The sequence below is a fragment of the Saimiri boliviensis genome, chromosome 14 (assembly GCF_048565385.1).
Source record: "Saimiri boliviensis isolate mSaiBol1 chromosome 14, mSaiBol1.pri, whole genome shotgun sequence".
Taxonomy (NCBI): Eukaryota; Metazoa; Chordata; class Mammalia; order Primates; family Cebidae; genus Saimiri; species Saimiri boliviensis.
The window spans coordinates 63,395,503-63,410,562 of NC_133462.1; the positions used below are offsets into that span (position 1 = coordinate 63,395,503).

The 15,060-nt window shown below is 41.6% G+C and overlaps 1 protein-coding gene across 5 annotated transcripts in view; it reads left to right on the plus strand.

The window, feature by feature from the left end:
* The first annotated feature begins 273 nt into the window (after window positions 1-273).
* The window catches only part of RCOR3 (REST corepressor 3), a 62,247-nt gene continuing 47,460 nt past the window's right edge, over window positions 274-15,060 (plus strand). The window contains exons 1-4 of one of the 5 annotated variants that reach the window (XM_074385144.1): window positions 274-719; window positions 1,103-1,159; window positions 8,287-8,380; window positions 12,122-12,201. In XM_074385144.1, the coding sequence (XP_074241245.1) occupies window positions 554-719; window positions 1,103-1,159; window positions 8,287-8,380; window positions 12,122-12,201 (397 nt within the window). In that variant the 5' untranslated portion in view covers window positions 274-553. Of the gene's footprint in view, window positions 723-1,102; window positions 1,160-8,286; window positions 8,381-12,121; window positions 12,202-12,416; window positions 12,757-15,060 lie in introns of those variants that run through there. The other 4 variants (XM_039463457.2, XM_039463452.2, XM_039463453.2 and 1 more) reach the window with 4 other exon arrangements.

Below are 15,060 nucleotides of genomic sequence, written 5' to 3' on the forward strand. Positions count from 1 at the left end.
GCTCCCCCCGGTCTCGCGGTCGGGTCGCGACCGCCCTTTCTCAGGATGACCGCGTTCCTTCCGCCCAGAGAGGGCAAAGAGTCCCGCTTCCTCGCGAGCACCTCCCGCCCGCGCTCCGGAGCGCCCCCTAGGAAGAAAGCTCGAGCGGCGGCCATGCAGCGGCCGCGATTTTATTAGCGCTCGGTTGGGGTGGCCGGGCTGCCGGCGTGCGGGGTTTCCCCGCCCCTCCCCCTGCCCCTTCCCCCACCGGGCGGCGGGAACCTCCCTGCGGAGCGGAGTGATACCGGCGGCGGCGTAGAGCGCGGCGCGGCCGAGAGGGGCGCCCGGGATTGCGCGGGGCGGGCGGCGGCGACGGGAGGTGGGGAGAGAGGCGGGGCCGGGGCGGGTTGTTGTGAGGCGACTGCGCTACTGCCGGAGCGGGGCGGTTATGGCGGCTCCATATTAACAGCCTCCTCCTCCTCCTCCTTTCCCTCCCGCCCGCGCTCTAAGCCATCTCCCCCTTCACCCTGACGCCTACCTCTTCCCCTCACCTTGCCCCCTCCCCTGTTCTACCATGCCCGGCATGATGGAGAAAGGGCCCGAGTTACTGGGGAAGAACCGATCGGCCAACGGCAGCGCCAAGAGCCCTGCGGGCGGCGGCGGCACCGGCGCCTCGTCCACCAACGGCGGGCTGCACTACTCGGAGCCCGAGAGCGGCTGCAGCAGCGACGACGAGCACGGTGGTAGCCTCGAACTCCTCCCCGCCAGCCCGCCTGCCCCCCTCCCTCCTCCCCTCCCCCAGCCCCCTCCCCTCGCCGCTCTCCCGCCCTCCCTCCCCTCAGAGCCCGGGCGCTGCGGTAGCCTCGAACTCCCGGTGCAGTGCAGCAGCACCCCCCGCGACCCCCGTCCCTCCGCCCTCGACCAATCCTCCGCCCTTGCCCCCCCCGTTCCCCGCCCCCCATCCGCTTCCATCTCCCGGAGTGCCCCGAGTTAATATCTTCCCATCCACCCGCCGCTTCTTTCCTCCATCCAGCGATTTTTATTTTTTATTAAGTGTCTCTTCCTTTTTCTTTCTTTTCTTCTTTTTTATTTTACATATATATTTTTTGGCATTGTTTTGCAGATGTTGGGATGAGAGTCGGAGCCGAATACCAAGCTCGGATCCCTGAATTTGATCCAGGTAGATATATTTGCCTAGACAAAATCCCATCTCCCCTTTCCTGGGTTTGGTTCGGGGTGGACGGGCTAGGTGTCCGGGCATAGGTCCGGGAGGGGATGCGGGGTTGGGCTGGGCAGGCATCCGCTGCGGGGAGGCTGTCAGGCTTGGCCGGGCTGTGACACTGGGCGTGTGGGCAGATGTGTGCATTGCAAGGTTAACATGGTTCCCTTCGGAGGCCACTTGCCCGCTGGGGGCATCGCCTTCCTGGCCCTTGAGCTGGAGCAGGGCCGGGTGAGCAGAGGGAGACGGCCCTCCGCGGAGTCCGAGGTCTCAGGCCGCGGGCTTGGAGGAGCAGGCGTGCGGGCTGTGTGGACGAACCGTGCAAATGTCAGTTGCCACCTCGCCCGCCCCGGCGCCGAGGGCCGCGCTCTACTGGCGGGCGGCGGAGGCCGGGGCGGCTGTCACCGGCCGGGGAATACGAGGGCGAGCCCAGCCGGCCCGCGCGCACCCAGGATTGTCTCTTTTCTTTCTTTTTGGCTAGGTGGTGTAGCTTTGGTCGCAGCAGCTCTGCGGAGTGCAGGAGCCGCGGAGAGAAATGGGTAGGGGAAGGGGGTGGGGAGACGCCAGCGGCTGGCACTCCTCGCTCGCCAGCCAGCCCTGGGAAGTTAGACCACAGGACAGTGGCTGCAGCTGCCAAGGAGACATTTTCTCCCCGAGCAGCCAGGTTCCAGCGTCCTCTGCCAACCCAGCTTGCGGGCTCCCTGTCTACTTTTCTCCAAACAGGCTCCCCGGCGGTCACGGGATTTCAGCCTGTGCGGGGATTGGGCGAGAGTTCCGCATATGGAGGCGCCCTTGCTGGAGCCTCTCGGAGTGGAGCGCGTTTCCTTCTCCCCACCCTGCCCCAGACCTTTCTCGGTTCAGGCTTTGGACGGACTTTGAAAGAGGCCCGCCTTTTTGTTTTCCTCCCAACAGTTCGTCAGTTATTTCGCCCAGTGTCCGTTCATAATATTGTGTTTGTGTCAGACCTGGGATTTGTATGTTAGATTATTAATAGAGCTTACTTGTATTTTCTTGGGGAGAAACAGAATGTCTAATTATTAGGATACAGAGGCGTATTTTCTGTTCCTCCCTTCCCCATTAGGACAGTGCAAAATGATATTTACTAAGCATTTGGAGTTCAGCTAGAGCTCCTCCTACCCCAAGTGAGGAGGCTAAAAACTAATGAGTGTTAAAGTGATTGTCGGGACAGTCTCTTTTAATAGGTGAAAACAATGATACAAGAGTGTTCTAGATTTGGGTTACTTTCTAAATGACTGGCTGTGAAAACATTTTATTCAAAGACTATCTGTGTGTATACTGATAGGCTTCAAATAATTTTAAATGTCTTATGAAACTAATTTTCTTTATTGTTGCCAGTAGGTAAATGGCACTTTCACACCACTCTGCTCTCTCTGGGTTCGTTTGATATTTGGAAAGAGCGCTCTGGGTTTAAGAGACTGAATTCAATTCCTAACTAACTCCCTTCTTTGTGCTCTGAGCAGGTCACACGCTTTCTCTGAGCCTCAATATTCCTAGCTTTTTTTTGAGATGAAGTCTCATTCTGTTGCCCAAACTGGAGTGCAGTGGTGCGATCTCGGCTCACTGCAACCTCCACCTCCTGGGTTCAAGCGATTCTCCTGCCTCCCGAGTAGCTGGGACTACTACAGGCACCCACCACCATGCCTGGCTAATTTTTGTGTTTTTAGTAGAGACAGGCTTTCACTATATTGGCCAGGCTGGTCTTGAACTCCTGACCTTGTGATCCGCCTGTCTCGACCCCTTAGAAGTACTGGGATTACAGGTGTGAGCCACCACGCCTGGCCTGTAAAAACTAATTCATGGAATTCTTGCCAGAATTAAATGATGGTCATATGGCAGTTATTCTATAAAGATTAATATTTATAATTATAAAGAATTATTCAGGATGTATTCATACCTTTCTGATTTGGGGCTTTCATTGGGAGTCTGTGCTTTTTTTTTTTTTTTTGGTATTAATAGTTATTTCCAAATTAGACCTCAGCAGCTACAATTATTTCTTAAGTTAATAAACATACCTATCTTTTTGCCCCAATGGGTATATTTCTGAGTCAGTATTTATTTCATATACAACTATATACAGTTTGATTAGGGGGTCTTGTGTTTAAGAGCCAGACTTAATGCTGGAACAAACTTGTACGTGCCGTAGCATTATATTGGAAAGCATGTTTTTGTTTCAGGATAAACTAAACACTGGAACAAATTTCAAAATTCTGAGAATAATTACTTGAACATAATAATATTAAGGTGGTTTTACATGCCACTGTTTGGATTAACCAACTTAATTGATGATAATATTTTGCTTATTTTGGACCCAAATAGAATTATTTGAGAAGGAAAAAAAAATCGCTAAAATGTTACTATTTTTAAAGTCATATTTTCAATTTTATTTACTCAGACTGTAAGTGGATTTTATTAGAATAAGGATAAACATCACATTCTTGAAGTTCACTTACTCATTTTCTGCTTAATAGTCTTCTCCGGAAGCATACCAAACACAAGGACACAATTAAAACTGGCTACCATTTGCAGTGAGCTGAGGTCACGCCACTGCACTCCAGCGTGGTGACAGAGCAAGGCTCCGTCTCAAAAAAACAAAACAAACAGAACTGCTACCATTTATACTTAGGAGGGCTTTTTTATATCTGGTAAAGGCTAATCTTAAAATCAAACGGAGATTATCAGTTATTGGGCATTTTTTAACAGGGAAATACTGGGCCTCTGCTATTCAACTTTATACTGCTGATCTATTTCATTCTTATTATAGGTGTTGTGCTGTTGTGAAGTTTTTCACATCAATATAATTAAATGGGAATATAAACGCATTACTTTGGAAAAAATAATAGGCAAAAAGTTTTTGTTGTTGTTAAGACAGAGGCTTGCTCTGTCACGCAGGCTGGTGTGCAGTGGTTCTATCTTGGCTTACTGCAACCTCTGCCTCCTGGGTTCAAGCCATTCTACTGCCCGTGCCTCCTGAGTAGCTGGGACTACTGCTAAAAAATACTTTTTTTGTATTTTTGTAGAAGATGGGTTTTACCATGTTGGCCAGGCTAGTCTTGAGCTCCCAATCTCAAGTGATCCAAGTACCTCGGCCTCCCAAAGTGTTGGAATTATAGGCTTGAGCCACCGTGCTCAGCCAAAAAGATATTTATTAATTAATTACAGAAATTGAGAAATGATCAACTCCTCTCTCTCCTGTTTCTTATTATTTTTGTCTCCTAAACCACTTCATCCATCCATGGAGATTGTTGACCCATAGCTCTAGAAGTCATTTGGATGAAAAATTCTTTGGGTGCTGAGATTGTAAACATTTGCTGTGATCAGTGTGTAGAAAAATTAAGAGGATTTTTTTTATGGAGGCCAGTTTTATTGGAAAAGGTGATAGTGATGATGATAAAAATTAAGCAGGTAAAGAATTAATTGGCCAAGGGCCATAACTCATATGTATAATTCCAGAACTTTGGGAGGCTGAGGTGAGAGGATAGCTTGAGCCCAGGAGTTTGAGACCAGCAGGGGCAACATAGTAGGACCCCCTCTCTACCAAAAAGTAAAAATTAGCCAAGTGTTGTGGCATACCACATCTGTACTTCCAGTTACGCAGAAGACTGAGTTGGGAGGATCGCTTGAGTCCAGGAAGTTGAGGCTGCAGTAAGCTAGGATGGCACCACTGTACTACAATCTGGGTAACAGAATGAGGCTCAGATTCAAAAAAAACAAAAGAATTATTTGAGTGATTATTTTAGGAAACATGAGAAGAATTGGGATTTATATTGGAATTATTGAAGTTAAGAGATTAGGGACAGTTTACCTTAATTATGGAACTTGTTAATACTGTCTTTACTAAATGGATTTCTGATTATTTCTTTCCATTGTTCACTAGATCTTCCCAGCTTTTATTTAGTGCCTACTGACTGTACTTACATCACAAAGAATAGTTTTTGTGTATAGAGCCTAAGCTCTTTATCGAATGCCTTTAATCTAATATGACATAATAACATTGGGTGAACTACCTGACTTCTCTAGGCCTTAATTTTCTGATTTGAAAATGGGTGATGATATCAACACAAGATTAAGTGAAAATTAATATATATAAAGCAGTGGTTTTCAAAATATTTTAGTTATATATCCATGAAATCATTTTGAAGAAAGATTCTCTCATATTTTTAGTTGACATCTATTATTTGTCACTGAGGTTAAATAGTTGGAAAATATAATCTGTAGTGTAAAAACTACAGATTTTGATAAAGTTTTATATCTATTTTAATGTATCCAATTAAATATAAATACAGTGATACGATAGTACTATTTTGTAAAATATTAGACAAGCTTCTAACATTCTGAAAGTTTATGTTGTTCCTTTTTGTCTTTGAAGTCATTTCCATGCATTTTCCCCACAGAATTTTGTCTTATATAATACTGTTTTTGTGCTTTATTGGGCCAGGTGCAGTGGCTCACACCCGTAATCCCAGCACTTTGGGAGGCCAAGGAGGTGGATCACCTGAGGTCAGGAGTTTAAGACCAGCCTGGCCATTATGGCAAAACCCCATCTCTACTAAAAATACCAAAAAAAATTAGCTGGACATGGTGGCAGGCACCTGTAATCCCAGTTACTTCAGAGGCTGAGGCAAGGGAATTGCTTGAACCCAGAGGAAGAGGTTGCAGTGAGCTGAGATCGCACCATTGCACTCCAGCCTGGGTGACAGAGAGACTCTGTCTCAAATAAATAAATAAATAAAATAAACAAGTAATAAATGTGCTTTATTGATCACCTGTGAATGTAAGGTTCTGAGTGTTAAATCCCTTGTGGCTTGAGTTACTATAATTAATGCATAATTGATTAAAACTCTAGTAGTTATGGTGCCTTGGGTAAAGGAGGGTTTTGCTGACACCCTATTTGAAACCCTGGAGGGTTTAAAATTTTGGGCCATGTACTCTTGGAAGATTTGGAATATGTGAGAGATGGTGCCCTTTAATTTTTTTTAAGTGAGAGAAGGGCATTTGTGAAGAGAGATGATGGAAATAGAATGAGTCTAACTTCTTATCATTTGACCACAGGTGAGTTTTCAGGCAGATTGTCTTGGGAAAGAGAACATAGTGGAGTTAAAGTTCTGAAAATTGATTCTCTTAAAACTAACTCATGCTCATGTACCCCGGGAAAGTCTTTGTTTACCCCAGTTTGAAGTTGGCATATATTAAGTATATAATTTAGAATCTAATATATAGATAGTAAAATGTTAAAATATATTCAGTACATTTTAATAGTCTCAGTGTTTATTTATGTAGTATATTTGTTCCATGATTTTCCTCAAAGTCCTATTTTTAATGTCTTAAAGGAAATATAAAAAGTAATAGATTTTTATTGATGCAGAAATCCTAGTTTATCAAATTATATTTTCATTTCCTAGTTGTTGGTTTTCTCCAGTAGTCTTATAAATACAAGACTCCAATTAAAAGGTATAAATAATTTCAAAGGGATTAACCTTTAAATGTTTTATCTAAAATTTAAAACAACTTATTTTTCTTTTCTTTTTTTTTTTTTTGCAATGGAGTTTCCCTCTTGTTGCCCAGGCTGGAGGGCAATGATTCGGTCTTAGCTTACCGCAAGCGATTCTCCTGCCTCTGCCTGCCATGTGACTGGATTATAGGCATGCGCCACCACGCCCAGCTAATTTTTTTGTTATTAGTAGAGATGGGGGTTCTCCATGTTGGTCAGGTTGATCTCGAACTCTTGACCTCAGGTGATCACCCGCCTCCTAAACTGCTGGGATTACAGGTATGAGCCATGGCAACTGGCCACAACTGATTTTTCAACAATTTTATTTTCAGAACTGACATGCTGCTATAGTCTTATAAAATTATGGTAGCTTGCTGACTAGGTTTTGGGTTGTTTTTTAATCTATTCAGAAGGTAAGGTACTTCTAAGGCATAGTTTTGTTGGTGAGTCAGATTTGAGTCTCAGTATTGTTAATAAATATCAGATAGTTTTGAGGTATACTCTTAAATATTATTACAGAAAAAAACAAAATCAATATCGGGTTAGTGTCTAATGTTATAATTCATTCTGATGTGTACAGTGAAATAGGTAAAAGTTTATTGGGCGCAAAGCATCCTAAGAGATATATAAATTATTTTTAATAGCACACGTTGCTTTCTCCTATTTTATAGGAGAGGAATCAGTCTGAATTGTCAGAAGAACATAAAGGTCATTACAGCTATTCAATTTCATTTTCAAGGGGTTAGTTAGAGAGGATATCAGCCATTTTTGAGGTATACCTCCTTGAGATTTTATTCATTTGCTTTTTAGTTGATAAGGTGAGAAGAAGCCTTTTTAGGATAAAGAAGGAAGGAACTTAAGAAAGAACTGTCTTCAATAAGCATATACTAGTAATAATAATAATTGTCTTATGTAATGCTTACCATATGCCAGGTACTTACTTAATTAAATTTTTGAGCAACTCTGTCAGGTAGTTACTCTCATCATCCATATTTTTACAGATAAGGAAAACTGAGGTGTGCATAGATTAGATAGATTTACACAAGGTAACACAGCTACCAAGTAGCCGGGCTGGCATTCAGACTCTGGGAGTTAGGCTCTATAGTTCACACTGTTAACCATTTGCACTAAAATATTCCTCATTTCCTGTATCAGTCATCTCTTGGACCTAGCTGACACATATATAATTGAAAATAGTGGAATGCAGTTGAGTTAGGGAAGGAACATTGTGAAATGCCTAATTAGGCATTCTCTGTTATCAGACCGATTGCTCTATGTCTGCCACCTCTGTCTTCTGCCAGCTCCCGCGTGTTGGAAGAGCTTTTCCCACAGCTTGGATGCCAGTTTCTGTCAGATCAGATTCTCAATTACAATGCCAAGAATTTTTTTTTTTTTTTGAAACTTATTTATTTATTGAGACAAGGTCTTGCTCTGTTACCTAGGCTGGAGTACAGTGGTGTGGTCACAGCTTGCTGCAGCCTTGAACTCTTGGGCTCAAGCGATCCTTCCACCTTACCTTCCTGAGTAGCCGGGACTACAGGTGCACACCACCACATCCAGCTAATTTTTGTATTTTTAGTAGAGACAAGGTCTTACTATGTTGCCCAGGCTAGTCTTGAACTACTGGGCTCAAGCCATCCACCCTCCTTGGCCTCCCAAAGTGCTGGGATTATAGATATGAGCCATTGCATCCAGCCTGTATCTGTTATTTTTTTATGAAGAAAAAAAAAGTTTCGTATCTGTTTAAAAAGGGACATTTAATGAAGACATTTTAATTCAGACTTTCTGTAAGGCAAAAATGAGATAGAGGGAAATTATGTTTAAATATTTAGCATGATATGCCATTAAGACTTGAGACTTAATGGAAAACTTTCTTTGTTGCTTTTCCTGTTCTGTTAAGTAGGATTTAAGTGATCTTATTGTCACCATTCCATCATGCAAAATAAATCAGTTCCATGTTAAAGGATTGAAGTTTAGGATATTCACTTTGTATACCGTTAGGTTTTATGAATTAAGTAAAGGCTTCTGACCAACTTAAATAGGATTTTTGTTTTATTACCATTTTTATTACCATTGAGTGGTTGCCTATTTTGTGTTTGTATTTTCATTTTATAGGGTTAAAACTTAAATGTGTATCTTAATATTAAAGTTTTAAAATGATGTCTCAAAGTTTATTTTCATTGAATATAAATTTTACATAATGAATCTTAACTTGTATTTTCCTAAATTCTCAGCTCAGGCTTTTGTGTCCTCTTTTATTAAAGATATGACAAAATACTTGATTTGCAGTACCTTAAATGAAATTATAAAAAAAAAATATGACAAGATACAGAAGGCTTTCTAATGCTTTGGTAGTGTTTCTTCTTTCATTTCTCTTAAATTTCCTTGTAACATACATAGATTTTAAAAATAAATTTAGTTTTCTGTTTTACTAGCAATGTATGATTCTTTTTTTTTTTTTTTTTTTTTGAAACGGAGTTTCACTCTTGTTACCGAGGCTGGAGTGCAATGGCGCGATCTCGGCTCACCGCAACCTCTGCCTCCTGGGTTCAGGCAATTCTCCTGCCTCAGCCTCCTGAGTAGCTGGGATTACAGGCACGCGCCACCATGCCCAGCTAATGTTTTGTATTTTTAGTAGAGACAGGGTTTCACCATGTTGACCAGGATGGTTTCGATCTCTTGACCTTGTGATCCACCTGCCTCGGCCTCCCAAAGTGCTGGCATTACAGGCTTGAGCCACCACACCCGGCGTATGATTCTTTAAAATTTGTTGATAGTAATGTATGATGCTTCTCTAAAAATAAAAATACTGAATGATACTAAATTACTGCCTGGTAGATAACTTCTCTAGATGGAGGTTTTAATAGTAGTTCTCTTACCCCTAGAAATGAGTGTTCTTTTATTCCAAGTATCTTATAACTTTATAAATAAAGACTACAGTTCAACCTCAGAATTATTTTAATATTTTATGTGTGTAATTTTGGAATTCTGGCTCTTAGTGGTAGTTATTACTACCACGTAGAAGTCATTTATGATGTATTCCAAGAAAAGTCTCCTTAAAACGTGTGGCAGCAATGCTTCATTTGTTGATCGTTTTAATGAATTGGATACAAATAAGAATTAGACCAAAAAAATATCACTGAATGATTAAAATAAAATAATCTTGGCTCAAGCCTGTAATCCCAGCACTTTGGGAGGCCGAGGCGGGTGGATCACGAGGTCGAGAGATCGAGACCATCCTAGTCAACATGGTGAAACCCCGTCTCTACTAAAAATACAAAAAATTAGCTGGGCATGGTGGCACATGCCTGTAATCCCAGCTACTCAGGAGGCTGAGGCAGGAGAATTGCCTGAACCCAGGAGGCGGAGGTTGCGGTGAGCCGAGATCGCGCCATTGCACTCCAGCCTGGGTAACAAGAGCGAAACTCTGTCTCAAAAAAAAAAAAAAAAGAATCTACAGGCATGTAACTTGGCTCTGACATGGCTGTCTCGGGCCTTCATTCATGCTGTTGATTCTTAATTTATATGAAGTTTTGTTTGTTTGTTTTTTAAAGACAGGGTTTCACCATGTTGGTCAGGCTGGTCTTGAACTCCTGACCTCAGGTGAACCACCTGCCTTGGCCTCCAAAGTGCTTGGATTACAGGCATGAGCCACCACACCCGGGCAATTTATATGAGGTTTTAATAGGAGTTGATTTTTCTGACTTTCTAGATTATAAAATATTAGAAATAAATTAGAGGCTGGGTGTGGTGGCATGCAGCTCTGATCTCAACTACTTAGGAGGCTGAGACAGGAGGATCGCTTGAGGCCAGGAGCTTGAAACCAGCCTGGGCAACATAGCAAGACTTCACATTTTTAAAAAGAAAGAAAGAAATTAGAAAATGTGCTTCTAGATTAGAGGTAAGCTTTCAGATTGTATTAACAAGAAATTGCATTAACTTTTTAATCTTGACTTTCTGTTTTTAGATGGAGTCTGACTGTCACCCAGGCTGAAGTGCAGCTGCATGATCTTAGCTCACTGCAACCTCCACCTCCTGGATTCAAGTGATTCTCTTGCCTCAGCCCCCCGAGTAGCTGGGATTACAGGCGTGTGCTACCACGCCTGGCTAATTTTTGTATTTTTTTTTTTTTTTTTGAGACGGAGTTTCGCTCTTGTTGCCCAGGCTGGAGTGCAATGGCACGATCTCGGCTCACCGCAACCTCCGCCTCCTGGGCTCAGGCAGTTCTCCTGCCTCAGCCTCCTGAGTAGCTGGGATTACAGGCACGCGCCACCATGCCCAGCTAGTTTTTTATATTTTTAGTAGAGACAGGGTTTCACCATGTTGACCAGGATGGTCTCGATCTCTCGACCTCGTGATCCACCCGCCTCGGCCTCCCAAAGTGCTGGGATTACAGGCTTGAGCTACCGCGCCCGGCCTAATTTTTGTATTTTTAATAGAGACAAGGTTTCACCATGTTGGCTAGGCTGGTCTTGAACTCCTGACCTCATGTGATCTGCCCACCTCGGCCTTCCAAAGTGCTGGGATTACAGGCTTGAGCCACTGCACCCAGCCTTTTTTTATGTTTTTATCTTGACTTCTAATATAGAGCATATAGTTTATAAATATAAAATGTAATAAAGGAACTTAAGTTTAAAAGTGAATAGCTGGCAGACTCTTAGCAAGAAATACAATTAAATAAAAAGCAGGCAGAAGGCTGGGGGAGGTGGCTCATGCCTGTAATCCCAGCACTTTGGGAAGCCAAGGTGGGCAGATCACAAGGTCAGGAGTTCAAGATCAGCCTTGTCAATATAGTGAAACCCCGTCTCTACTAAGAATACAAAAATTAGCCGGATGTGGTGGCAGGCGTCTATAGTCCCAGATACTCCGAAGGCTGAGGAAGGAGAATCGCTTGAACTTAGGAGGTGGAAGTTGGGGTGAGCTGAGATTGTGCCACTTCATTCTAGCCTGAGTGACAAGAGTGAGACTCCATCTCCAAAAAAAAAAAAAAAGAAAAAGCAGACATAAGTGTTTAACAATTACAGCTATTTTGGCCCATTTAGATATGGAGCAAAACAGTACCTGAGGCATTCTCTCTTGTTTAAAAGTCTTGAATTTTTAATAATGATCCCTAAGTAATGTATGGAAAGTTAAATCAGATTTATTACCCTCGGTCAAGTAGAGCTATGTAATGTACTGAAGAAAGTCTTTTTTAGTTTAAAAGGGATAAACCAGCATTTGCAAAATTTCCTTAATTTTTGTAAACAAGATACTTAATATATGTAATGTAAATCTGTCTTCCTTCTCTGTTTTCCTGTATTTTCTTTGTCCTCCTTAGCATGTACTGTACTAAAACAGAAATAAAGCTTACTTTTTTATACTTATTTTCAATATAAATAAAATCTATCGTATTCAAAGTAATTAATTTTTTTCCCAGGTGCTACAAAGTACACAGATAAAGACAATGGAGGGATGCTTGTATGGTCTCCATATCACAGTATCCCAGATGCCAAATGTAAGTTTTCTGAAATTGAATGTTACTGTCAGCAGGGGTTTATCAGCCAATTCAAAATGTGACTTATATTTGTTTTTGGGTTTTTTTGGATTCTCATAAGAAACAGTTTTGTCTTTTATTTTTTTTTGTTTTTTTTTAATGGAGGTTGTTATATTAGAATGTTTTTCCTTTTGAAAGATAGTGGGTTGATCATTCCAATTTGTGTCAGGCCCATGAAGAATGAAAAGACCTAGGATCTGATGGCATTGCTGCTTAAATCCTCAAGCAGGGGAGGGAGTTACTATGTAGACATCTGCACAGGCTTTTCCTCAGTATATGGAGCTGTAAAGACATGCCTTCAAACTTCAAAGAGCCCACTATCATTACCATTTTAAAGAGGAAAGGGGAAAGAACTGACTTCAGCAGCCATCAGGTCATCTTTGTGCTCTCCATTTCTGGACGGAGACCTTCTGGATCATTGACCATGCACTTCTTGAATCATGGTGTGGCTTTAGACTTCAATGTGATGTAGCGGACCTGATCCTTTGCGGCACATCAGATATAGGAAACGTGCAGGTAACAACACTAAGATCCCCGCCCCTCCATTCAGTTATCATTGAGTTTATTAAATAACAACTACAACAACAATGATGACACTCAACAGTTAATTCTAGCAGCTATAAGATAAGCTTGTCTTTTTAGAATATTTACTAACATCTTAAAGATGTCTATGATTTATTTCGTCCCATGAAAATTAATGATATCCTTTCATGTGTATTAAGTCAAATCATGCTTATTGATGCAATAAGAGAGCTAAAAATTGAAAGCTAAGTATGTTTCTGCATAGTTAATAAATCTTTCTATTTAAGAGCTATAGAACACCAGTAAAAGGTCTAGCTGGTAATCTAGAAATTGTGTGCCCTTGAAGCATTCCTAACAGAAAGCATGAAATTACTCATATGGCCTAGGACTGTTTAATGAGAACCTGAAAGAGACTATTGGTTTCCCAGGTTCAATCCTCATTACAGACAAAGGTTTTCATTTACAAACTGAGTATCAGGGTATTATTGAATTTTGCTGATTTAATTCTGTTTAGTGCAATAGTTCATTTCGTAGCAAAGTGGAAAACAAAATTTAGCCAGCATGTCCTGGTAGTGTAGTGTTGATGTGGAATGTCTATATCAGGCGTTCCCAAACTACAGCCTGCGGGCCGCGTGCGGCCCCCTGAGGCCATTTATCCGCCCCCCCCACCGCACTTCAGGAAGGGGCACCTCTTTTATTGGTGGTCAGTGAGAGGAGCACAGTATGTGGCAGCCCTCCAGTGGTCTAAGGGACAGTGAACTGGCCCCCTGTGTAAAAAGTTTGGGGACGCCTGGTCTGTATGAAGGTCTAGGGCGATGGTTTTCAACCCTTGCTGTGCTTTGGAATCACTTGGGGAGTTTTTTATTTTTATTTTCTAAGTACTATGTCTAGTGTCTTTCTCAGACCAATTAAGTCAGAGACTTCAAGGGTGGAGTCTAACTTTTTAAAAGCTCCCACACTGACTGTAATGAATAGCCAGGGTTGGGAACCACAGGTCAGTTGATACTGTTGATATTGTTCAGCATATATTTAGACCTGTCATGTATTTAAGTGCTTTGGGATCTAAACACAACATAAGATTTGGATTTTGTACACAAAAAGCTTACCCTTTGGGGGGAGCTTTGATAGCATACATTTAAAATTTTTATTCTAACTGCTAATTCAATTGGCTATTAATAGTTATAATAGCATATTCATATATTAGACTGTACTGACCAATAATTGCAGCAAATACTTAACAATTCTTAAAATCTACCAGGTGCTGTTCTTTTTTATTAATTTATTTAATTGTTGGAGGGAGATACTGTTTTTAACAGCAATTTAGAGTAAGGAAACAAAGGTCCAAAAGGTCAAGTTACTTGGTCAAACTCAAAAAGCTAGCAATAAGCTGATAATTAAACCCAGGGAAACTAGCTGTTCCAGGATCAGGATTCTTAACCACTCCTTCTCAAAAATATTTATAAAAAATTAATTTATACACACACATATAAAAATTAATTAGAATCAAGGAAGAGTGATTATATGGAGTTCACATAAAACTGAGTTCTAGTGAATGTGGCATACTTCTCAGCAGTGAGCCATTGAAATTACAGCCAGTTTATCATCATTGAAACTGCTTATCTAAATAACTCTGTTGGCTTAATTACATGTGGAAGATAAATGAAAACACGCTTTGTATAACAAGCAGAAAGAACTGAAGAAAATTTAGGCATACTGAAGCATACTTAAATGTGTCATTATTATGTGTAGCTGGCGAAACTATAGATGAACTATCCTTTTTTTTTTTTTTTTTGATACAGAGTCTTGCTCTTGCTCTGTCTCCCAGGCTGGAGTGCAGTGGCACAAACTCGGCTTACTGCATCCTCTGCCTCTTAGGTTCAAGTGATTATCCTGCTTCAGTGTCCTGAGTAGCTAGGATTATAGGCACCTGCCACCGTGCCCAGCTAATTTTTTATATTTTTTAGTAGAGACAGGGTTTTGCCCTGTTGGCCAGGCTGGTCTTAAACTCCTGACCTCATGATTCATGCACTTGGCCTCCCAAAGTTCTGGGATTACAGGTGTGAGCCACCACACATGGCCAGATAAACCGTCATTTATACATCATTAAAAAATGGAATGGTAAAGGCTTTGGAACAACTCTAAATATGTGAAAGGGTCTTAAAACAGCTAAGTCTCTTCAAATAAAGATTGGAACAGAAAAGTTACCTTAATATTTTATACAATAATTAGCTCTATTGGCTACCCACAGATTGGTCTTTTTCTGCATGCAAAAATATAGTAATGTCTGAATTTAGTAAG